The sequence below is a fragment of the Siphateles boraxobius genome, unplaced genomic scaffold, assembly GCF_051911475.1.
Source record: "Siphateles boraxobius isolate OS27281-9 unplaced genomic scaffold, OSU_SipBor_1 1, whole genome shotgun sequence".
Classification (NCBI taxonomy): Eukaryota; Metazoa; Chordata; class Actinopteri; order Cypriniformes; family Leuciscidae; genus Siphateles; species Siphateles boraxobius.
The window spans coordinates 19,531,231-19,557,248 of NW_027508699.1; the positions used below are offsets into that span (position 1 = coordinate 19,531,231).

The 26,018-nt window shown below is 40.6% G+C and overlaps 1 protein-coding gene across 2 annotated transcripts in view; it reads left to right on the top strand.

The window, feature by feature from the left end:
- Window positions 1-25,358, top strand: part of kcnh2a (potassium voltage-gated channel, subfamily H (eag-related), member 2a) — a 72,149-nt gene extending 46,791 nt beyond the window's left edge. The window contains exons 6-15 of one of the 2 annotated variants that reach the window (XM_077227130.1): window positions 13,059-13,481; window positions 13,859-14,255; window positions 14,713-14,912; window positions 15,055-15,307; window positions 15,986-16,179; window positions 16,274-16,394; window positions 16,487-16,732; window positions 23,414-23,609; window positions 23,704-23,896; window positions 23,998-25,358. In XM_077227130.1, coding sequence (XP_077083245.1) covers window positions 13,059-13,481; window positions 13,859-14,255; window positions 14,713-14,912; window positions 15,055-15,307; window positions 15,986-16,179; window positions 16,274-16,394; window positions 16,487-16,732; window positions 23,414-23,609; window positions 23,704-23,896; window positions 23,998-24,399 — 2,625 coding nt within the window. In that variant the 3' untranslated portion in view covers window positions 24,400-25,358. Of the gene's footprint in view, window positions 1-13,058; window positions 13,482-13,858; window positions 14,256-14,712; window positions 14,913-15,054; window positions 15,308-15,985; window positions 16,180-16,273; window positions 16,395-16,483; window positions 16,733-23,413; window positions 23,610-23,703; window positions 23,897-23,997 lie in introns of both variants that reach the window. The other variant, XM_077227129.1, reaches the window with a different exon arrangement.
- The last annotated feature ends 660 nt before the right edge of the window (window positions 25,359-26,018 follow it).

The window sequence follows — 26,018 nt, forward strand, 5'->3', positions numbered from 1 at the left end:
AGGATCATACACAAACACAGTGTTTCTGAAAGCGAGAGGGAGGGATGGAGAGGGATACCACAGGCAGTTTACTCTCTTTAAAAGGCAAAGCGTGGAAAAAGTGGAACAGCTGCACTGACAGCATGACGACGATGGATCTGTGCTGCTCCTGTTTAGAATCGTATTCCGTTTTCGGATTTTTGTGTGAGAAACCAATGTTAAGATCAGCAGTTTACTCATATTGTTGTGTTTATTGCTGAGCAGAAAACGGACTGGACAACTTTGAAGCGTGGAAAAAGTGAGAAAACTGCTATGAAACTGAATGATCAATTAGGCTTTTATTGGAAGCCACTGTAGAGATACATCTGAAAGAGAAGCCTTCACACTGACGGAAGTGAACCACCTCGGGGGATGACAGTGTTGGTTGTTCCTGTGAGCAGTAGGTGAGGTGAGATGAACAGTGGTGGATAACAGAGTCTAGGCAGCTATCTATATGGAGTAGAAACATGTCCTTTAGTGCCAGAGGCAGCATTCCTCAGGATGGGCCGCAAGGATGCAATGAGCGGAGAAACTCGCGGGTCAAGAGGGCTGTTCGCATCTCTAGTATTGTTGCACAGGAGGTGAGTTCCCTATACACATTGTTTTTAGCATTTTATATACAGTACTGTTCAAAAGTTTGGGGTCTGTAAGAATTTTTATTTTAAGAATTAATTACTTTCATTCAGGAAACATTAAATTGATCTAAAGTGAGAGTAAAGACATTTATAATGTTACAAAGATTACTTCATTAAAGAATTTCTATTCATTAAAGAACCCTGGGGGAAAAAAGTATCATGATTTCCACAAAAAATATTAAGCTGCATAACTGTTTTCAATTGATAATAGTAAGAAATGTTTCTTGAGCAACAAATAAGCATATTAGAATAATTTCTGAAGGAATCATGTGACACTGAAGACTGGAGTAATTATGATGCTGAAAATTCAGCTTTGCAACAGAAATAATAACATTTAAAATATACAAAAGTAGAAATTATTTTACATTGTAATAATACATTACCATATTACTGTTTAACTGTATTTTGATCAAATAAATACTGCCTTGGTGAGCATAAGAGAGGTCTTTCATAAACAAAATTACCGACCCCAATCCTTTCAATGGTACAGTAGTGTATTACACATTGACTTATAGTAAAACTCACTCATAATAATTAATGATACATTTATGTTTATCAATAATGCAAGACTAATCTTGGAAAACTTGTATTATTTTGACATAATCTCAGTACACTGAGACTATAAATAGTTAGAAATTCGGTGATGTTCAGTGTATTTAAAGTAGAAGGAAACATTGATTTTTTTAAATCAGTTGTAATGGTAGTCTGTGTGGTTTGTCTCCAGTATTGAAAGTCGGATGGTGTAAACAGCTGCCCCGAATTAAATGCATTATCAGTGTTAGCATTATTTCAGGATTTACTTCTGGTGTTGTCCTGGGACAGTGCACATGAGAGCAGGGTTTTCCCATAATTATGGTTGTCACAAATTTGAAACTCGAATGTTGACCTTTTATATTCGCTACAGAAAATTAATAGAAAGAAAAATCGGATTGTATTTTTGCTTCCTCAGATGCAATGCAATTTTAAGAGACCACCGAGAAAAGAAAATAGTAATTTTAGGGTGAACTATCCCTTTAAACTGTTACAGTAGAATGCGCGGTTCTTGTATGTCATGTGATGAAAGTGACACTGGCACAGGACCGAAACACGGTCATTTGTCTCTGCCCAGAGCCTCTCGTTGGCGGGATGTAAGATTGGTGTTGTGGTGTCAGAACTGGGCCCTGCTCACCACAGTCACAGCAGTCGGGTCAAGCACCATACATTCATCTCAACACAAGGATGCCCTTGACTGCCACACCACCATCTGTGAGACACTGAGACAATCACTCGCTGCAAATGAAAGTGCCCTATGGGCTGTAGCGCTTCCTTGATCCATGGTTGCCCTCTGTGACTGCATCCCCATGAGATTAACTTCCATGTTTCAACTGAGAGATTTCTCACAGCCTTCTTAAGCTCGATACATCTGAACTCTCTACTTGTGATGTTTCCAGGACCTGAATTCATTTTTCCACAGTCCGATAAGGACACCCTGGAGCTGGATGTTGGCTGGTTGCTCTGTGAAGGCAGTTGAGAAGCATTGCTAATTGATTTTAGGGAGATTCGGTAATCGTCTTTTAATGGAGAGGTCTTTTGTGTGAGGACTCCATGTCATGACATTTGTGGACAGCTGGTGCGAGGTAGGCCATCAGGAAAGTTTTTGCCTTGAAGCATGTACAGTATAAACCTGAAATAACTCACAAGGGATGGACATAGCATAGGTGAATGTTCTGTCAACCAGAGCAAAGGATAGAGATAAGATCCAGTTTTTGTTTTTTAAAATATGAGGATCAATACAGTACTTCATATTAGTGTTACAAATTAGTTGTTGACCAATATAGATTTTTTTTAAAGGGTGATCGATTTGATTTCTCCAATCCTACATACACATTTTTATTATTATTCATACAATGTATAACAAAATGTATGAAATGTATTCACAATATGAAGTCGACATGAAATGGAAATTGCGATCGTCTTTTTTTCCATATTGTAACGAATATCCGAGTTACACTGCTTCTCAAACAAGAAAAATTGTCCGGATCGTTGTGGTTTGCAGTTGCTGTGATCTCATGTAAGTGAAAGGTGGTCCCGCAAGACAAAATAATCTAATTTTTTTTTTTTCTTTAAGCCGGATGTTCAGAATTTACAGGAATCTACGTTTTCTATCACTGGTACTCAACCATGGCTCCGGGGGCATCAGCAGCTTCCAAGGGGCCTCAAAAGGATTTAAAATAGGATAAAACAAGATTTCAAATAAGCTAAAAAAGCTTACAATCAATATATTTCTTATTTTAAATTATCCCTCAGCAGCTGTTTTTCTTTTCTTAAAAAAAAAACACCCTTACAAAAAAAATAAGTACATTTTGTAAGTATATAGGGCAGGACTCACACTTGGAAAACCTGGACATATGAGTATGATTTCTAGACCTGTAAAAGTCATAATATATTTTATTAAATCCCTATTCTTAATCCTTATCCAGTAAACCATGAACATCTGGAATGCCCGTAGAACATTCAGCTATCCAAACTTCTGGAATTCTATCTTTTTATTATTTTATTTACTTATTTTAATGTATGGACATTCCTAGTTTCTGTAAAAAAAAAAAAGAAATAAAAGTTTTTTGGGGGCCTTCGAATATTTTCGTGAACAATTTCAGAAGTTTTTTTGTATTGCCCTTGACTGAAAGAAACACAATTTTGTATCTATTTATTGATCGCAGATTACCTGCCAACATGGCTCTTCTAATCTGATAAATTAAAAGTATGTTTAAATAGATTTTTCTGCACAGAGCTCTGTAAGGTAGTAGTAGATGTCTTAGCTGTAGATCAAATCTGTAAATTGTCTGGTGAGTCCGAGAACAAGTAGCCAGGGTAACAGTGTTTTAAGGTTTGTTCGAGCTTCAATGCAGTTCCATCCCAGAAGGCTATTTTCAGTCCCAAGGCCGGCTCCTTCACCCTTACGTCCTCTCTCTTTCCTACCCCTGCTGTGGTACTGGCCTTGGACTGACATGTCCACCCCACCCACCCCTTCACCCCAACAAACTCACACACAGCTAATTCACAAGGATAGTGTAACCCATGACACAGGACCCAAAAATGTGAATAAACATGATTTGAAATGTAATGTTTGCTCATTTATAAATGCATATAGACCCAGCAGCAGCCTTGTAATTTCATGTGAGTTGATGCTGCTTAATCAGCACTGAGGGTGAATCAAGCCTTGAGTTGAGGAACACAGAAGGATTTTGATGTCATTTATTATCCGAAGTGACAGAAAAGGTCTCAAAGTAACTCCTCCTTCACTCTGGATATTAATAAATCAAGGTAGACAATTTAGAAGCCTTTTACTAAAGATGAAATACAATGAGTATCTTTGAAGAAAAGTATAACAAGTGATTTTCAAAGAGAAGAAACCACAAATTTTATTTCTTTTTTGCATAAAATATAACACTTTTCTTATTGCATTGTACTATTGTACATCAACACTAGCAAATCGTTTTTTTTGTAAGTCAATAACAGATCTGCCAAGATCTGTATAAATATATGTAGACATACTTCTAAATTGGTGGTTCTCAACCAAATATGACAAAAATATTTTATTATATTAAAAACATTATAATAAAAAGACTTAAAGGTGCAGTGTGTTATTTTTAGCGGCATCTAGTGGTGAGGTTACGAATTGCAACCAACAAAAGTTACGGCAGCCGACAGGAAAAGATGTCATCGTCTGAGACAGCAGAGAGTAGTTAGTTCAGCAATGAGGTTTCTTTTCAAGGATAAATTAAGAAATTATGTTTACTTAATTATTCAGTAAAACTATATGTTATTGCGAATATTATTGTTACTTGTTCATCATTGTGTCAGTGTTTTATTCGCTGAACTAAGCTTGCTTCCTTGCACGAAGAGCAACATAGTAACGAAATACGTTTGTCCGTTTAGGGCTACGGTAGAAACATGACGACACAATAGGTCAACCTCCAAGGGGGTGCCCGCGGTTATGGAGATATAAATGTCTCATTCTAAGGTAATATAAACATAACGGTTCATTATGCAAGGTCTTTATACACCACTGAAAACAAAGTTATGGATGTAATATTGCATTTCTGTCAATAGATTCTCAGAAATATTACACAATGCAGCTTTAATTTAAATGCAAAAAAAAATATGTAAACTGAAATATTTCCCTCCTTAATAGCTATTATTTTTATTGAAAAAAACAAAACAAAAACAAAACAAGAATTAGAATCTTATAAAATCACAAAATAGTGTTTAACTATTCAGTATTCAAATTGAAAAGATTGGAAACTATTGTACAAAAAAGAAAGCCTAATGTTTGTTAACTGCGATTTAATCACAATATTTTGTGCACCCTCTTCCTGTGGTCGGGCTCTCTCTCTCTCTCTCTCTCTCTCTCTCTCTCTCTCTCTCTCTCTCATTCTGTGTGTATGTTTAAGTGACTGCCAGCTATTTTGCATCTGAATCAGAGCAATAGCACAAACAGGTCTTTCAATCTTAAAAATGGCTTTTCGCAGAACTTTTAAACTCTCTTGCTAAATGTTGTAGGGCAGTAGCACAAAGCATATGAGTAGATGGACTGCAAGAACCCGGAGAACTACTACTAAATGGACAAATCCAGAAGATGGCAGAAAAGAAACTGAGAGAATTGGGGGTTGGACAGGTCCTGGATCCTGAGGAGAGCACCTTCTGTGCTCACCATTCCCCATGCAGACATGTAGTGGAGTCATGGATTTTGCCACTTTAGCCATGAGCAGGGGCAGTGGGAAGATTATTGGATCATGACCTTGGTGCTGAAGCCACCAAACAAGCTCTTCCAGTCCTGTTCAGCCTCAGCCTTCATTCCAGATACACATGCCTTGCAAACAAGGCTCCCTGAGCCTCAGCTTTCGCAACAAGACAAGTCCCATTCTTGGCCAAGAGAGCAAAGAGGTAAGAGCAGCCAGAGACTTTAAGGTTGAGAAAAGTTTTTTTTATAATATATATATATATATATATATATATATATATATATATATATATATATATATATATATATATATATATATATATAATTATGTTATTATATAAAATATATATAATTATGTATTTATTTGGAAAATTTAATCTAGATCCACTTTATGTATTATAGATATTTTGTTTTGTGTGTGGAATTATTGTAGTTTATAAAGTCACTTGTTATTGTCTGACTATGTTTTGCTGTTCTACACAAATGCATGAGGCAAGTCATGAATGGAAACATCAACCTTTTCATAGATTTTTTACCATAGTTAAAAAAATAGATGCATGAATTAAGCATAATTAATCTGGAAGCTAACTGAGATTTTGATTTTATTAGCTGTTTAGTGCAGGTGTTATTTGTGAGGACAATTGTCAGTGTAATGAGGTTTTTTGATAATGAAAATTGCCTGACTTCCTCCCGCTTGCTTTTCTTGCTTTTCCCACTTTTCCTCCCGCTTGCTTTTCAGTCTTCTTTGGATACGTTTCTTCATTCTAATGGTACATAATGAGCAAGAGAAAGATTAACATAAATGAATTATGAATCTGCATCACTGGCCTTTGGTAGACTAAGTTCAAGGCTGTCTCAAAACAAGAAATTATTTGATCCTGTATTTATATTTAATAAATCATAATGTACATATGCAAATTGAGTTATAAAGAATGGTTTATATAGTTCCCTTTCAATCGATAACATCAGACGTGTTCTACGTCGAATGAATGGGATCATGCCAGGGAGCCAGTCATCTTCAAGTACTATTGAACGAGCCAATGAAATTGACGTGCGTGATTCGCATCACACACTCCGCTCACGCGGCGCGTTAATAAATACGGTAGTGGATGCACGCACTTAGTTGCCTTTCGCTTCGGAGCCGAAAGTGCTGAAGAGTGCTGTTGTTTACAGCGAGCGAGTGTGTCGGTGTTCTTCAGGAAGACTCTCCCAGTGCTGGTGTCTACAGCGCGAGTGCAGCGGTGATCGCAAGCTTTGAGCTCTCAACTGCTGTTTTAACAGCAACAAATTCTAAAGGTTTGTGTGTGTTGACGGCTGATTAGAGGGTGGAAAGTGAGTGCCTCACTCTTTCTGTTCAGTGTTGCCACCGACATTGCCCTGTGTGCTCCGGCACTGGTGATGACTGGAGTCCTGAAAGCGCGTTTGCGTCATTTTCAAGATGTCATTCCACCTGTGCGTTTCTGGATGCGGTTGTTCCCTTTTCCTCTCTGACGGTCACAATTGTTGCATCACGTGTTTGAGCTATATATTTATGTGTACATAAATATGTATATATATATATTTATATGTTCAGCATGCTGAGGCAGCTTTTGTGGACGGGTACCGTGTGGGATGTGTGATTGGAGGATAGTGATGGATGTCTCATCTGGTAACTATTCCCTGTGGGCTCCTCACTCCTCCATCACACCGCAGCCAATGGAATTCCTGTTGAGCATGCTGGTCGCTCTGTAATGGACCGATCAGCCGTTTCAATTGGGGTTCCCACAGAGGATAAGATGTCGATAGCAGCATCGGAGGGTGAGCTGGCCTCTGGAGATGATGACTCGGCTGTGTTATCTCCCTCTGGGAGTGTAACATTGCCTGAGCCAGATCCAGAAATGTCAGCTATACTGAAACGGGCCGCTGAGGCTGCCGGGCTCGAGTGGAACTCCACCGTGTCCTGTTCAGTATCGGTTGGAGGATTGGTATCTCGGGGCGGGCCGCGCTGGTTCTCAGCTCGTCGCCCCAGTGCTTTTCTTTCCCGAAGTGCATGGAGAGCTTATCAGGTTGTGGACGGCACCTTTCTCTCCCAGAAACTGCCTGAATAACTTTTCCCCCTCACTACCCTTGATTGAGGAGCGATGAAGGGTTGCAAAGCTATCCCTCCAGTGGAGCGGTCGGTCACGACACAGGTGCACCTGTGTCTGGCGGCCGCTGCCTTTTGGAGGGATCCTCGTCCCCCCCTAAGGCCTGTGAGTTCTCGTACGTTCCAACGGGCAGAGTTTACAAAGCCTATGGGCAAGCCGCCTCCTCTTGCATGCCATGGCGCTGCTACAGATCTGTCAGGCCAGAGCACTCATTGACATGTACGAGGGTAGCCCTGACCGTGCGCTCATAGGTGAGCACTGCACTGCTCCGACATCGCCCTCACCATGAGTGTTGTGGCGTGCGCGATCGGTCTGGCGATGTCCACCTTCGTGGTCCAGGAGCGCCATCATTGGCTCAGCCTGGTTGATATGGCGGATACGGACAAGGTTCGGTTCCTGGTCTCCCCAATTTCCCAGGTTGGGCTGGTCGGTGACGCGGCAAAGACCTGCGTCCAACAGTTCTCTGCCACCCTAGTGCAGACGGAGGCCATCCGGCACATCCTGCCCCGGCGGCCTGCTGCTGCCTCCACCCCGCTGCCGGTGGCAGTTCCTCCGCCTGCTTGTGGCCGAGGGTGTACCCTGGCAGCCGCTCCCGCTGGGCCTCCGCAGCAGCCTCCAGCCAGGCCCCTTATCCAAACCCTGTTGAGTACCCCTCCGACGTTGGACGTGGCGGAAAGTCTGGTGTTAGGCCTACCAGTCGTAAGCAGTGTGGAACCTTTGTTAGGCTGGGTCCATATGTTGTGGTCCCTACGGTGATCCCATATGTGTATTCTTCCACGATACGGCTCCCTACGGCGAGCCTGTGTCTTCCCTCGAAAGAGTCTGTCCGGTTGAGTACCCCCCCCCCCCCCCCCCCTGTCTTAGGCTGGAGCCACCCCAGTTAAATTCCATATGTTTTACTGCCCGTCATCCGGCTAGTTCATATGTGTATTTTCCACGTCCCCCCCTTCGGGTAAGATTGGCTTCTGCAGCGTCCCTTCCTTCCATGTACAGGGTACGCTTTCCCAGTGGTCCTGTAGGAACAGCAGTGACTTCTCTGGCCTAAGCCCTGTCCTTCCCCGCCTTAAGTGCGGGGGCATCAGGGGGCTTTGTCTAGGCACTGGAAGGTGAAGGAGGGAATGGAGGACGTAGTCCTCTTGCCACTACTGCTGGACCACCGCTGACTCCGGGTTACGCTCGGCTCCTCAGCGAAAAAGCAACTAGTGCGTGTATCCACTTCCATATTTATACCCGTGCCGCGGGAGTGGAGCGTGTAATGTGAATCACGCACGCCAATTTCATTGGCTCTTTCAATAGTACTCGAAGACGACTGGTTCCCTGGTGTGATCCCATTCAGTCGACGTAGACTACGTCCTCCGTTCCCTCCTTCAGGGAACGGTGGGTTGCATACGCAACCAGGATGTTATGTAGTGAATAATATTTGTGTTTTGTATTAATCTGCTGCCTTAATTATTCTAATAAACACAAGTAAGAATAATAAAAACTCACCGGAGCTTTGAGCAAATGACTAAACATTGGTAACATCTTTAGGGGCCTGGAAAAAATAATGAGATGAAGTTTTCTGCCTAGAGGGTGTTTACAAGTGTGAAGCATTAATGTTCTCCCTGTAGTGATGTGTACTTAGTGGATATCTCAGAAACTAAACATGGCTTCATTACTTCACCCACACTGAGTTTCAGCCCACTCAGTTCCTGTCAGGAACATATGATAATATTTCTGCCTTACAGCAAGCTTTGTAAAAGGTTTCTACAATTAAATGGGGAAAATGGACTGAACATGTTTTGGTTTAACTGGCTAGTTTATGAAACTTACAATTGAGGTTGTTGATAACTCAGAGAAGCTTTACAGAACATCTAGGAATATGTGCTCAAAAAGTGGTATAAAATTAGTATTTATATGCTTTTTTCTTAGAATTTTTTACAATTATGCAGCACTGAAATATAAAATCAGAATCAGTTTTATTGCCAGGTATGTGTACACACATACGAGGAATTTGACTCAGGATTGTACAATGCTCACAATGTGCTTACTCATACAAAAATACCATAACACAATAGATAAAGACTACAATATAGACAACGCTAATATACACACAATGAACAAAAACAATATAGACATATTGACAAAAAGTGCATTGAGCAGAGTGCAAAGGATGCAAGAATACAATTATTATTATCATTATTATTACATGTCGGAGGTGGATGTGATATACAGGTACACATAAACAGGATGCTGGAATAAGTAAGTATTGGTATTAAACCTGTTGAGACAGCAAAAACTTGAAAATGGCTGATGGCAACAGCCGTTCAGGTAGGATTTATCAGAAACATTTTTAAATCTTAGCGAAGGGTAAATTGGAACCAACCAATTATTTGTGATTTATAATTATATCTAAATCAAATGAATAATTATGCATATAATTGTACATTACCATTTAAAAGTTTCGGTCAGTATGATTTTTTTTTTAAAGTTTTTGTAAGAACTCTCTTATACTCACCAATTTGATCAAAAATAATTTATTGGCCAAAGTAAGATAAAACATTAATATGGTAAATTTCACGGTTCTGTTACTTTGGAGTTTTTGTGTTTCGCCACTTTCTGCCTGAATTTATAATTTGTTCTCACAGTCACTCATTATGTTCAGCTGTTCACTCATTAATCTACTCATTATCAGTAGATAAGATGTTCAGCTCTGTTTGATTTTAGTTGTCCGGTGTTGTCAGTTTATGGATGTGTTTTATGTTACTCTGTTCTATTGCCTATATCTTTATCTTTATCTTCGTGTGTGTTTATACAACCACCCGCATGACAGAACGGCAAACCTACAAAGTAAATAGCGGCGTGTTTTTTGAAGTTTTATTTATTTTTAGTAAGTACGTGTTTTGGTTTATTTTTTCCCCCTGCTTGTACTATGGACATTCCTGCAGTAATACTGTTGTTCCTTGAGCAGGGAGAACGGTCCCTTGAGTAACATTTAGAGGAGTTTCTGGACCTCGCCCATCAGACCACCTTCCTGGATAATTGCCTTTGCTTGTTCCTTCTCGCCGGCCTCAACACCACCAAACGAGCCCAGCTGACAAGGGAGGCTCCTCGAGGGAGCTTCACTGCATTTTTGGAGTGGGTGCTGGTTTCCTGCTGATCAGTGTTCACTGTCAAGGATGCTGCTAGCCCCATTCCCAATCCAGTGCACAGCCAGAACCACCCAGCCTAAAAGGATCGACAGCCTGAGCCCACCGCAGGCAGTGCGAGGGAATCAGCCACAACGTTAGAGCCCCTGCCATTTAGAACGAACGAGGATCACATTGCCACGGAACACGAGCAGCACCCGCCTGACAAGGTGTGTAAGCCAGCCACGTCGTCCATCACCACGGAAGTGTCAGTGGACTTTGAGGGTTTGGAAGTGAGCCCTGCCCACCCTCCCGCTTCTGAGAGTGAGTTGTTGACTGAGACACTTAAATTTTGAGTTTGGAGAGGATGTTATTCTTCCCTCATTACTTTTGCCTGAACCAGTCTGTCGTATGCCAGTCTCGCTGGTACTACCCAGCCCTACTCTCCCACCAACTCTCCAGTCTTGGAGATATTCAGATTAGGAGAGATTATGAACGCTTTGTTTTTTTTTGTTTTTTTTGTGTGGGTCTCCAGTCTCTTCCCCAGTCCTCAGCCATCGATGCCATCCAGTCATCACGTCTCCCATCAGTCCCACGTTACCACCTCTGCCTCCTCTCAGTAGCGTGTCACCATTTCAGACCTGTTGGGAGCCGTCTCCTCCTGGGCATGAGGAGCCCAAGACTCTCACCCCAGCCTCTGTGTGCTACGATCTACCTTGACCCGTCACCCTGGCTCCTGCGACTGCGCTCCTTCCACCCTCAACCTCAGCGTGGACCATTGGCCATTCAACCTCGCCGGACTCCCTCCGCACACCAGCTCCACCTGGGTGAGACATTGCTTCACCTTCGCTGTGGACTTGCATTGAAAAGACTTGCTTGAAAGACTCAGATTATGTGTTTATTCAGCAAGACGTGTTGATCACCAAAGAGTCTCTGATGAAGTGGGTGAGAGAAGAGGACATTGAGTTTTGAGGTCAAGGAAGACCCATCCTGTGATTCCCTGGCCACATTTTTCAGGAGAAAATGATTTTTCATCAGATGAGCATGACAGGTAATGTGTCCTGTGAATGAAAAGTGATTTATTTTAAACTAGCTGTACTGATAGGGTCACCCAACAATGTAAGGTGTGGTGACGTCATCCGAACGTACTTTGACCTTCTTGCTGTTTGTTTGAAATGACGCCACTGCAGAGAGAAAGAAGCTGCTATCGTTTCATATGAAGAAACTAAATGTATCTGGGAATATATAAGAGTGGATTAAGTTTAATTAAAAACTAGCTAAAATTGTAGTCCGCTGCTCTCTGGTCCTCCACTGCTTTGGCTTGCTCCAACCTCCCTCAGGCTCCGCCTCCACCCTCAGTCGCTCCAGCTCCCCCTCTGGCCTCCGGATCCCCACTACGATCTCTGGAGGTCGTCGCCATTGCTCTGTTATGACCGCCTAGATCTTCACCATCTCTCCACCACCTCGGCTCTTCGGCTGCGCGGTGGGCTCCATCCACGCCATCCTTGCCTTCTGTCATCCCCATGGTGGTTCCCATCAATACTCCTCCATGGCTCCTCCTTCCAGCAACGCCGGCGTGGGGCACTTCCCTGACTGTCGCCTGGATAAACATCCAGCATCCCTTGCTCAAGGTCATCCCATGGCTCTCTCCACCTCAATCACCACATTGGACTTTTTTTGTTTGTCCACCCCCAGATCATCCTCCTGCCTGTTTGTGCCATCCCTTCGCCAGCCCCCTTTACCATCCCTTCGCCATCTTTTCGCCTCCACTCTATGGCGCGAGGACGTGCCTTCCGAGAGGGAAGTTCTGTCATTGTTTATGGATGTGTTGTATGTTACTCGGTTCTTGTGTATTATTCTGTGGATTCATTAAATATTGCCTTTTTGCCTTATCCTCATCTTCGTTTGCGTTTATACAACTACCCTTGCGTTTATAAACCAAAATGGTTTATACAACCATTTACATGACAGTAAAATATTTTATTATTTAAAATAACTGTTTTCCATTTTAATATTATAACATATATTTGATTGCTGTGATGTCCAAGCTGAATTATCAGCATCATTACTCCAATCTTCATTGTCACATGATCCTTCAGAAGTCATTCTAATATACTGATTTGATGCTCAAGAAACATTTTAACACAAATATTTTGAGAACAGTTGTTCAGGATTCTCTGATGAATATAAAGTTGAAAAGAACAGCCTTTATTTAAAATAGAATATTTTGTTTGTCTTAAAAAAACTTGATTGAATTTATTTAATTCTTAGGGGCAGGAAGGGCAAGGGCACACACTTGTGACTGTGTAAGTGGTTTTGCTGCAGAAGTGCAGCAGCTGGTGCTTTAATCTGAAATATGTAATGAGAAAAGCACTTCGACAGAGACTTCTGTCATAATTCATGTCATAATCTGAAAAGACTTCTCATTGTGAAGTATATTCCTCCTCAGGTGCTGTCTCTGGGTGCAGATGTCCTTCCTGAGTATAAGCTGCAGGCTCCCCGTATCCACAAATGGACCATCTTACACTACAGCCCCTTCAAGGCAGTCTGGGACTGGGTCATCTTGCTGCTGGTCATCTATACAGCAATCTTCACACCTTATTCAGCTTCGTTTCTGCTCAGTGACGAAGAAGAGGCCGCCATGCAGCGCTGCGGTTACTCCTGCAGTCCACTCAACGTGGTGGACCTCATTGTGGATATCATGTTCGTAGTAGACATTGTGATTAACTTTCGCACAACGTACGTAAACAGCAATGACGAAGTGGTTAGTCAACCCGGACGGATAGCCATCTACTATTTTAAAGGCTGGTTCCTCATTGACATGGTGGCTGCCATTCCCTTCGACTTGCTCATTTATCGTTCAGGAGAAGAGGTGAGTGAGCTTATGTGACGTGCAGTATATCACCAGTGAAACAGCTTCTCAAACAAGAAAAAAATTTCTTGGACTTGATATTTCCATTGGGAAATAATTTGATGGTTGTGGTTTGCTGTTCCTGTGATGTCATGTGAGTGCCCTCTGCCTAGAAAAAAAAGCATTGAAGAGAAGAGATGTTGATGCAAGAGGAAGGAGAAGTTATTTTTTATTAAAGATTATGAGGGCACATAAATAAAATAAATAAAAATGTGCACGGTTAAACCATTTAAAGAAAAATAAGAATTGCAAATTTTTATTTCATGGTGACTTTAATATTCTGTCATAGATGGTAACAACGATCTCATAACCTTTTGATCGTTTTCATGTATTGGCAGACGACGACTCTGATTGGTCTACTGAAAACTGCTCGGCTGCTACGATTGGTGCGTGTGGCACGTAAACTCGATCGCTACTCTGAGTATGGAGCTGCGGTGCTTTTTCTCCTCATGTGCACCTTTGCTCTTATCGCCCACTGGCTGGCCTGCATCTGGTATGCTATTGGGAACGTGGAGAGGAGCAGTCATTCTCGGATCGGTTGGCTTGAGTCTTTGGGTGATCAGCTGGGGAAGCCGTATAATATGTCGATACCTGGCTCAGGACCCTCGATTAAAGATAAATATGTCACTGCCCTCTACTTCACCTTCAGTAGCCTCACCAGCGTGGGCTTTGGAAACGTCTCCCCAAACACCAATTCTGAGAAGATCTTTTCTATCTGTGTCATGCTTATTGGAGGTTAGTGTTTATTATTGAATGTTAGTATGTTTTACAGCTTTATCCCGCTATGACTGGATTGTTTATTTTGAGAACTCAAAAACAAAATGTTTTCTATTTTAATATATTTTTAATATATGTGTTCCTGTGATAGCAAAGCTGAATTTTTAGTCTTCAGAAATCATTCTAATATGCTAATATAATATTATTATAATAATTATCAATGGTAATTTTTTTTCATTAATATTATAATATTTTCATGGTCCTACTGATAAAGAACTAATGATAGCATTAAACTTCCCAACTTATGACTTAAAACTAAGTCATACTTTAGTGACTTAGTTGTAAAATTTAGTGGAATTTTGAAGATTGAGTGGATTAATATTTATCTTTGGTCCATCTGAGGGGAATAAAATGCTGTGCTCTAAAAGAATATGTGCTGTGCTCTAAATGTTTTCTGTTGTTGTTTTATTTACAGCGCTGATGTATGCTAGCATATTTGGAAATGTCTCAGCCATCATCCAGAGGCTGTACTCTGGCACCGCACGTTACCACACTCAGATGCTGCGGGTTCGGGAATTTATCCGTTTCCACCAGATCCCCAACCCACTCAGGCAAAAACTGGAGGAGTACTTTCAGCATGCTTGGTCCTACACAAACGGCATTGACATGAATGCGGTGAGTTACAGAATCACATACAGAATGCCTAGTGAACACCTGGGCATACTCTATTTTCCCCACTATCTTTATTCTTGCATACACACGACAGGGCACATTACGCTGTATAATTTATCACATTAGCCTGTTTATCTCATTGCAGGTGCTGAAGGGGTTCCCAGAGTGCTTACAGGCAGACATCTGTTTGCATCTAAATCGTACATTGCTGCAGAACTGTAAAGCTTTCAAGGGTTCCACTAAAGGCTGCCTACGTGCTTTGGCTATGAAGTTCAAGACCACACACGCCCCACCAGGAGACACCTTGGTCCATGCTGGCGATGTGATTCCAGCGCTATACTTCATTTCTCGGGGCTCCATTGAGATCTTAAAAGGAGATGTGGTAGTGGCCATTTTAGGTAAAGGAAGAGAGTTTGGGTCACAAAAACTGACATTGTGATCATATGCATCTTCCAATTTTTTTATTCCATGGGCCACCCCAAAAAAACCTTTTGACAGGGACCCCCTTCCTAAAATATAAAAGTAGATATGTATTTTCAACTTTAAAGACACAATAACAATATTATACATGTGGAAAATATAATGGAAAATATATACTTTATATAATATTTTTTCTACCATTTCCACCATTAGAGTATTTTAGATGTATAAAATTGTGAAACTGTTTTATTTTATAGTATTATTTTCTGTTCTTTTTTTTTATTTTACTCAGAGACAAAGTCCAAGTACTCATCTTGAGAATTCAAAGGAGAAAGCTGTTGTTGTGTAGCTCCACCTTGTGGACGTTTCTATTTTCTCTGTTATGTTTCTTTCAATGCTATGCAGCGCCATCTGTTGTTGATGCAAAATATTTTTTTCTATTTTCTAAGGCTTAATTCTAAATACCATACCACATACTAGCATATTATTCTTACTGTTCATATGGGAAAAATTGTGAGAATTGTGTGGTAGTATGCTTTTATGAATTCAAAGCTTTTAGTGTTTGTTAACTGAGGGAAGATTCATAATTAAGAGATTCATTTTGAGCGTTCTTTTAAAGCTTATGGTCACTATCACTTCCCTTTGCTTATCCTCAGGCAAGAATGATATATTCGGAGAGCCAATTAACTTATTTGCACGTCCTGGAAAATCAAGTTCTGATGTGAGAGCACTGACGTACTGTGACCTGCACAAAATCCACAGAGATGATGTACTGGAAGTTTTGGACATGTATCCAGAGTTCTCAGATTACTTCTGGAGCAACCTGGAGATCACCTTCAATTTGAGAGACGTAATCTCGCACATGTCTCTGTAACTTGATAATAGGTTTACATTATAGTACATGTCCGAATAAGTGTGCTTTTAAACATTTATCTCCTCAACAGACTAACACTAAAGCCGGGTCAACGAGCAGTGACCCTGATGATTCTGACCATGGCTGTCTTGACCATCACACGCGAAGAACAAAGCTGTCGTTTCGTTCCATAAGAAACTCCAGCGCACAAGGTAAGAGCTATGAGCTAGGTAACACTGTGTGATAGTTTATAGATTCTTCCAGATTCTTGGATTTCATTAACTACTGCAATTTCTCTTAGTAGCAGATACAGAGTGGACAGAAGACAAATTCAATAAGACAACACAGGATCCAAGCAAACAGCACAAGGACAGACAAGCCGCTCATCGGGAGCCAGATATCTTTGCTTCCCAGTCCAGCAGTGATGAAGAGGAAGAGACTCGACGGCCCACTAAGATAGTGGACTGCTCTCAGAGCCATATCACTAGTATAAGCAATGCTGAAAGGGACAAGAACCTCAACACCAGTAACTCTTTCAACATGCTGTCAGGTAGGTTTCTGATAATATCTTTCCTGTTATAACTGGCTTACTGTCGAATTTACATGAGGTGTTTTATATAAGCAGGGGCGGCGCCAGATAATTTTTAACGTAGGTGCTGAGGTGGTGCTAGATCATTGACGGGGAGCTGCGCAATAATATATATATATATACAGTATATTATATATAAATACTATTAATAAATTAGCAAAACTTGGCCACTCAATATTTAATTGTAAATTATTTTAATTATCACAATTAAAGTTTTCATTTTATTAAATTGAACAAGCACAACATTCAGCATTCAATGAAATATTCTTAAAGATTTCTTATTATTAATAATTTTATTTCAGCATAATATCTCGTTATTTCGACATAATATGAGTGCGTGCAACAAGCAAGCATTTGTAAATCCGATGACACTCATGCATTGATTTTGATTAATATACTAGTGTTTTTCTGTGTCAGTGTCGGCTGCAAAGATGAAGTTGACGATCACCATCCCCGTAGTGAACGCGCTATAGAGAGAGATGCACATAATGGATTACATAATCAGAGAGTAGCCTATTTCTTTTTGTTTTAAATTGTTTAGTTTAAAGAGATTTCAAGCTTTCTATAGATATATTTTGCATATCTGCGGGGCATAGGCTGAGTTTTGGTTAATTTATGATGAGACCCGCTCCAGTTCACGTGCAATGCAAGTGACCGCGCCGGCGCCTACATGTCATGATTGTATTGTCTGCTATATTTGCTTCTTATCTATTAAATCCAGGTAATTGGTTTGATGAAAAGATACACACATTAAGATACAATTTATACAAAACGAAATTCACTTTAAAGATAGGCTTTCTACAAAACAAAACTTAATGAAGTGGTCAAAATCATTCCTGACCCACTCCATGTATATTGCGCATCCTATCTTACTCATGCTGTTCACTTTTCATAATCAACATATATGAAACTAAATGCGCTTCTTTAATGGCTACAACACGTATAGTAGGCCTACAGACTCTCTGTTTGTACAAATTGCTGCAGATTCATTTAATTCTGAATTTTGCTCACATAAGTTGACAGACATTTGTTTGTGCATAATACAAGTTCACGGATAATTGTGTGCATTTATTAATCATTATGATACTAAAATCATAATAAACATTTACATTTAGTCATTTAGCAGACGCTTTTATCCAAAGCGACTTACATTTGAGGATTAAACCAAGCGAGTCATCATGGAGAGGCAAAAACAACCCAAGAAGTGCTCAGAATACAAAGTTCAAACATTGCTCAGAGTAGCATAAACCAGACAAGCGAAGATTTCAAGAAAAAGGAAAAAAAAAATTTTTTTTTTTTCTATGTTAAGTGTTCACGGAAGAGATGAGTTTTCAGTTGTCTTTTGAATGTTTTCAGGGATTCTGCATTCCGGACGAGGGTGGGTAGGTCATTCCACCAGCATGGAATCGTGAATGAGAATGTTCTGGACAGTGATTTTGTGCCTCGCTGTGAAGGCACCACGAGCCGTCGCTCCTTGGCCGATCGTAGGCTTCTGGTAGGGATGTAGACCCGTAGGAGCGAGTGAAAGTAGGAGGGAGCTGAGCCGGTGGACAATCTGTAAGCAAGTGTCAGCGCCTTGAACTTGATTCGAGCAGCGGGTGGTAGCCAATGCAGGGAGATGAACAGCGGAGTGACGTGGGCTCTTTTGGGGTCGTTGAAGACAAGACGATCAGCAGCATTATGGATCATTTGTAAGGGTTTAGTTGCACATGATGGAAGACCAGCTAGAAGAGCATTGCAGTAATCAAGCCTAGAAATAACCAGGGCCTGGACAAGAAGTTGTGTTGCATGCTCAGTTAGGAAAGGCCTGATCTTCCTGATGTTGTGCATTGCAAACCTGCATGATCGAGCTGTCTTTGAAATGTGGTCTGTGAAGGTTAGCTGGTCATGAAATGTGGTCTGTGAAGGTTAGCTGGTCATCAAAGATTACTCCAAGATTTCTGACTGACCTTGATGGGGTGATTGAGGATGAGTCTAGCTGGATAGTGAAGTCGTGCTGTAGAGACGGATTGGCAGGGAGGACGAGAAGCTCAGTCTTTGCCAGATTGAGCTGCAGGTGATGTTCCTTCATCCATGCCGAGATGTCAGCCAGACAGCTAGAGATACGTGCAGCTACTGTGGGATCGTCTGGTTGAAATCAGAGATAGAGCTGGGTGTCATCAGCATAGCAGTGGTAAGAGAAACCATGTGCCTGTATGATGGGTCCCAGTGATGTGGTGTAAATGGAGAAGAGGAGGGGTCCAAGGACTGACCCCTGGGGAACCCCTGTGGTCAGTCGATGTGCTTTTGATATCTCGCCTCTCCATGCGACCCTGAATGACCTACCTGTGAGATAGGACTCAAACCAGTGGAGGGAAGTTCCTTTGATGCCCAGTGATGAGAGGGTGGACAGAAGGATCTGATGATTCACAGTGTCGAAGGCAGCAGACAGGTCTAGGAGAATGAGAACTGATGATTTGGAAGCAGCTTTAGCGATCCGCAGGGCTTCTGTGACTGAAAGTAATGCGGTCTCGGTCGAATGCCCTTTCTTGAAGCCAGATTGGTTAACATCCAGCTGGTTGTTCAGAGACAGGAAAGATGATACTTGGTTGAAAGCAACTCGTTCAAGTGTTTTTGCAATGAATGGTAGGAGAGAGACAGGTCTGTAATTCTCTAGAAGTGATGTGTTTAATGTTGTTGTTGTTTTAAGCAGTGGGGTTACCCGAGCCTGCTTAAATGCTGTAGGAAAAATGCCAGTATGGAGGGATGAGTTGATGATGTGTGTGAGTGCTGGTAGAAGTGTGGGAGTGATGGCTTGAAGAAGGTGTGAGGGGATGGGGTCTAGAGGGAAGGTAATAATAGTAGTAGGGCAGGAAATAATAAAGTAGTGTATACTATGTACAAAAATTCAGATGAGCCCAGAATATGAACGCAATGTGTTTTATTTCACGTTAAGCATTTTCCTCCCATGGAAAACATTATAAGAATGCTTAAAGTCCCTGTAAAGGCAATTAAAAAAAAAAATTCTAAACACATTATAAATGTTAGAAATGTATTGCTAAAACACATTACAAAGACTGTGAACTGTGAAGTACTGAATTGTGGAGTTAGACCGTTAAACAGTTTTACACCATTGATATTTTACGGATTTTTTGGGCGGGGCTAAAAGGGTACTCGATGACGCACTGGAGCCCCTGAGCTCCTGGACACGCCCCTACCTGATGACGCACTGGAGCCCCTGAGGCTGGCCGCTCCCCTAACAATATAAATAGAGCACACTGCATCAGTTTGCCGCTCAATCGCGAGTTACTGTCAGTATTATTAGTTACTACAGCTTACAGTTTGCTAGTTAGCTATGTCTTCGTCATGGAAATGCGTACTACCTGGATGCGATCACGTACAAAACAGATCGGTATCCTTATTTAAATTTCCTAAATACGATCACATCAAGAAGAGGTGGATTAATTTTGTGAAGAGCCACCTTGATGGAGAGCTGAAGATCACCCCCAAACCCCGCCTCTGTAGTGATCATTTTACACGGGATAGTTTTATAAACTTTCGTCGGAGACAACTGGGATTCACTGATGATCCGCTGTTACTGGTGAATGGGGCCGAACGACTATCTCCCGCCTCGGCCTTCATAATGTCGCACCGACAACTGGTGACATCATCGGCAGTGCGTGCCCACCAATGAGTGTAAGTTGCCTTGTGCGCTTATGTTATAATTAACCTAATAAGCTGCTAGGAGCATCCATTCCGGCTGTAGTGGGTGACAGTTGATTGTGGCGACGGCAGCTTTACCACGAGTGGGCGTGGTTTCAGCGCAGCCAGCGGACACGCCCCCAGCGTTTGAAAGCAGAGACTACTGCTCAGTTTTTCAAGATTTTGATAGCTTATTTTATGTACCTGCCGGCTTTTTTATCATTCAAATTTGGCTGGGTGTCTAATAACACATTTTTCTGTGATATGACAAACTCAGAACACATACTTCATTTTGACTTTACAGGGACTTTAATGTGGCTTAATGCAGATTATAAGAATGTCCCCTTATTATGTCAAAATAATGAGATATGTCGAAATAACAGATATCATGTCAAAATAAAGAGATATGTTGAAATAACGACTTATGTCGAAATAATATATATTATGTTGAAACAACAACTTAATATCTCGAAATAACAAGATATGTTTTCTTTTTTTCTTCTTCACTATGCGGTTCAGGGCTTCCATAGAATACAGCCTGAATATAATTGCTTCCAGAAAATTTTGGGGGTGCTATCGGGGTGCTTTTGTCTTTCTTGGGGGTTCTGAAGCACTGCTAGCCCCTGCCTAGCACCGCCCATGTATATAAGTATTATGTATTAGCTTGCCTAGCTGAGAAAAGTGGACATAAAAAGACGTGAAATAACAAAGATCCTAACATTTATGTTCATTTGAATATAATTGGAATCATTTTCACTTAAAGGGTGAGTTCAGACAAAAAATTAAAATTCTGTCATCATTACTTAACCTAAAATAATTTCCGAACCCCATTAGACTTTCCTTGATCTTCGAAACAGAACTAAAGATGTTTTTAATGAACCCTGAGTAATTTCTGTTCCTCCAATGAAAGTTAGTTCACCCAAAAATTCTATGGTTACAAAAATTCATAAAGAGATTGCAAAAGAAATTCATATGAATTAAGCCGTTTAATCCATATACTGTACAGTGCCTAGCTAAAGTATTATTACCTCTTCATTTTTTCTGTTTTATGTTTTTTTCCACATCAATCTACACTTCATACACCATAATGACAAAGCGTAAAACAAAACAAAAAAACAGATTTCTCATAACTTTTTAAATGTATTAAAAATAAAAAAAATGAAATAATTACATTGCATAAGTATTCATAACCTTTTCTGGGACACTTGAAATTCTGCTCAGGATCATTCCTATTTCACTTGTAGATGTCACTACACTTCGAGTTGGGTTAACCAAATGGCAACTACAATTGAATGGATATGATTTGGAAAGGCACACACCTCTCAATAAAAGGTCTAACAGCTAAACATGCATATCAGAGCAAAAACCAAGCCATGAGGTCAAAATAACTGCCTGTAGAGCTTAGAGACAGGATTGTCAAAACACAGATCTGGGCAAGACTACAAAAATATTTTGCTGCTTTGAAGGTTCACAAAAGCATATAGACTCCATAACCCTTAATGGAAGAAGTTTGAAACAACCAGGACTCTTCCTAGACCTAGCATCCTGGTCAAAATAAGCAATCAATGGAGGCTAGAGTCGTGACCAAGAAGCTAGTGGTCACTCTAGTTGAGCTCCAGGATCTCATATGGATATGAGAGAAGCTTACTGCAACAAACCACCAATCTGGGCTTTTTGGCAGAGTGGGCAGACTCTAGCCTCCCCTCAGTGAAGACCCATGAAAACCCACTTGGAATTTGCAAAAAAGGACATAAAGTACTCTTAGAATGTGAGAAACAATATTCTGTTGTCTGATGAACCTCAGTTCCAAGCATCATGTATGGAGGAAATCGGGCACTGCTCATCACCTGCACAATACCATCCCAACCGTTAAGTGTGGTGGTAGCAAACATCATGCTGTGGGGGTGTTTTTCAGCTGCAGTCAATGGGGGACTCGTCAGAGTAGAAGGAAAGCTCAACACAGCAAAATATTGAGTTTGTCTTAAAGAAAACCTAGCCTGGAGCATTCAGAACCTCGGACCGGGCAGAAGGTTCACCTTCCAACAGGACAATGACCTTAGACAATGCAAGTGTGGCTCATGGACAACTCTGAATGTCCTTGAGTGGCCCAGCTAGAGCCTGGGCTTGAACCCAATCGAACATCTCTGGAGAAACCTGAACATTTTTGTCCACTGACAGTTCCCATCCAACCTGACAGAGCTTTAGAGGATCTGAGGAGAAGAATTGTAGAAAATCCCCAAATGTAGATGTGCAAAGCTTGGTGCATCATACCAAAAAAAGACTTGAGGCTGTAATCATTGCCGAAGGTGCTTCAACTAAGTAGTGAGTTAAGGGTATGAATATTTATGCAATGGTATTATTTAAGTTTTTTTATTTTTAATATATTTGCAGTCATCCCAAATCTGGTTTTTGCTTTGTAGTTATGGTGTATGAATTGTAGATTGAAAGTGAAAAAGTGATTTAAAGCGGTTTAACATAAGGCTTGCAGTTGCAACAACAAAATGTGAAATTAATGAAGGGGTACGAATACTTTCACAAGGCACTTTATGAATTGCTTCTTATATTGAATAGATTTGAAGGCTTTTATTTACATATAAACAACACACATAAAACTTGAATATTGTAAACAAGAAGCTCAAACGTGCTTGTGTGACACGTAAAAACAAACCTCATTGCCCAGCTTCTGTTTGCAATATTTGATGTGCTGTATGTATGTTGTTTGTATGTGAATCAAAGCCTAAATAAAATATGTTCAGAAATTGATTGTGTCTCTTCAGAATACATGAATGTACTTTCAATGGACTGACAGAAATCTTCAAAATATCTTAATTTGTGTTTCAGAAATGAAGGAAAGTCTTATGGGTTTGGAGCAACATAAATAATGTCTGAATTTTCACTTTTGGGTGAAATCTTCCCTTGCAGTGAATGCATCATTTTGACATTACCCTTAATTTAAATTAGGAGCTCTTTCGGGGGTTTCTAACGTCTTCAGCTTTTGGGAGGACAGTCATGGCCATCAGTACCAGGAAGTACCCAGCCACAGCATGTCTTTTCCCTCATCTTCGGTTCCCTCCAATACCGCCCTGCACAATGTCACCCATCGTCATTGGACTGAGGTAGAGAACAGACTGGAAATGATGCATAGACAACTCCAGCGGTGAGTTCAAACTACAGTATTGTTGTTATCTTGATGTCCTTTACTCATTATAGGTATGTTTTGAGCTGTGTTTGTTGTCTTGTTTTTTTCAAAGATTGGAGAAGCGTATGACAACAGACATTGGGGCCATAATGCAGTTGCTTCAGAGGCAGATGGTGCTGGTTCCACCAACCTATAGCTCTGTGACGTCCCCTATACAAGCATCTCCAAATCCACCCAAACCAGGCCAGAAACTGGTCCAGCCTGTCAACCCTTTAGAGACAGAAACGCCAGACATTTTCTCTGAGGTATTTCACAAACTTTCACATTACAATCATCAATTTGTATTGAATCTAATGATAGGCACTACAAACTCCAATCATTAATTCATCCTCTTTGATTTTCCCAGATACTTGATCCCCACGACTTTGCTGGCAGTCCCATAAAGTCCAGTGAAAGTCTGTCAGGTGTAATGGAGCTCCAGCTCCTGGACTGTTCCTTACACCCCTCCTTTGAGACTCCTTTTAGGGCTTATACAGGGAGAAGGCCACGTACCATGAGCCACAGTGCAGGGAACACATCTGGTGATCTTATAGCACACACCGATCGCCAACAAACAGTCACGGCTGGTCAAGGTAGTTATCGTTTTATAGATGCAGAGCCTATTGGAACTGTTCACCCTCCACAGGCTGGTCCGAGGTCAGATTTGGAGTCCTCCGATTGTTCAAGACGCCTGTCATTGCCAGCGCAACATCAGGTAGAGGATGATTCCTCAACCCAAAAAAGACATGGCTCTGATCCTAGGTGTTAAGAGTGAAACTTTTTGCACCATCTCAGTGGAAAACAATGTATACAACTTGAGGGAGCACCACAGTTGTCAGGATGTTTTGAAGATCTTCTACTTCAGGTTCATATTGATTACCTCAGAAAGTCTATTGTAGAGGCATCATTAATGTCCCTGTAGTTTGGTACATTAGCTGGTGTTAGCTGGTCTAACGACACTCATTGTTTTTACCAGCCTCTCTGTGAAAACGTTTTCTTTTAAGAAAGTGTTCACTTTTTATTTTGAGGTGTAAATGTAATAATTTGTATTAGCATATCAGTTTTTTTAACGGTGTGGTTTTGTTGAATTGTTTGTTTGTTTGGAGAAAAGGTCTTGGACATACTGTAGCAATACACTGGAAAAAGGCCCATCAGATTATGATTTAGAAAATGTATCTCAGGTGGAAGAACCCCAAGCTAATCTCTAGAAGCTCAAATACCTCTGAGTGAGTTCCAGGGAAGACTGGTGAATCCTGCTGAATAACATGCCCGTAATTTACATGAAAGCATGTGTTTATTTCTTTCAAAAATCCACTGCACAGATTTTCTCCATGACAATATTTTATCACTCTAAATATATAATCATCAGTTTGGCCAAAGGGTCAAAATGATTAAAGTCAAATTATGATTAAAAATCCATTTAGAATATAATCCATATCACTAATAGAATTAGTAATATACATATATACATGTATAATCAGTTGCCGCAGGTTTATGCCAAGCACATCCAGTAGTAAGACATATAAATGTGCTAGAAAGATATTTATAGGGAATGTGGTATATATACAGAGTGTAGCTTGGAATGTTCAAAATGTAATATAACATGTAATTTATTGCAATCTTAAGTTGGAATATTTATTGTTAGCTTACTATAAATTGATTATTGTGCACAGTTTACCTCCTATGAACTTGTAATCACGTTCACATTGAATAAATGAATTCACAAAATTCACAAGTCTATAGAAGTTTATTAAAGAAAATATCTGGCTGAATGAAAGAAAAACATCATCCTTTTCCTTGTTTCTTTGGTGACAAAAAGGACATTTTTCTTTTTTCAAATGTCACCACCTCAGCAATGCTGCTGCCAGCAAAAGCTAGTGGAATCCATTTTCAAGGCTCTGATATTTATGTCAGTGGATTCAATCTATAGAGCTAGAGGGCAAATTGAAAGTCCATGTCATGCTCAGGCTCTGCCCAATTTCCATTGCACTGCTTAATTAAAACAGAAGGTTGATGAGTGTCTAAAAAATTAAGTGAATCGTTCTGCTCATACTTGTTGTTTTGCTCTCAACCGAAAGTGTAACCGTCCTTTGAAATATCGTTTCAGCATCAAATAACACTGAGTATAAGCAAACACAAATAACTTTGTGTAAATTATAATAGGATATATTTCAGCCAAAATGTAGACAGGCCCTTCCCGCTTCCCACAGGAAAAGACCCACCTAAACCCTTAAAGCTGCAAATATAGAAACACATTCATTCAATAATGCAGAAAACACAGTTCAACCTGTCAATGTTTCTTTAAGACCAGTACTATTAGATAGAGTAGAAAGGACAATTCATTGAACTGTTTATTCAAGTGTAGCTCCTGAAAGGAAACACGGGTTC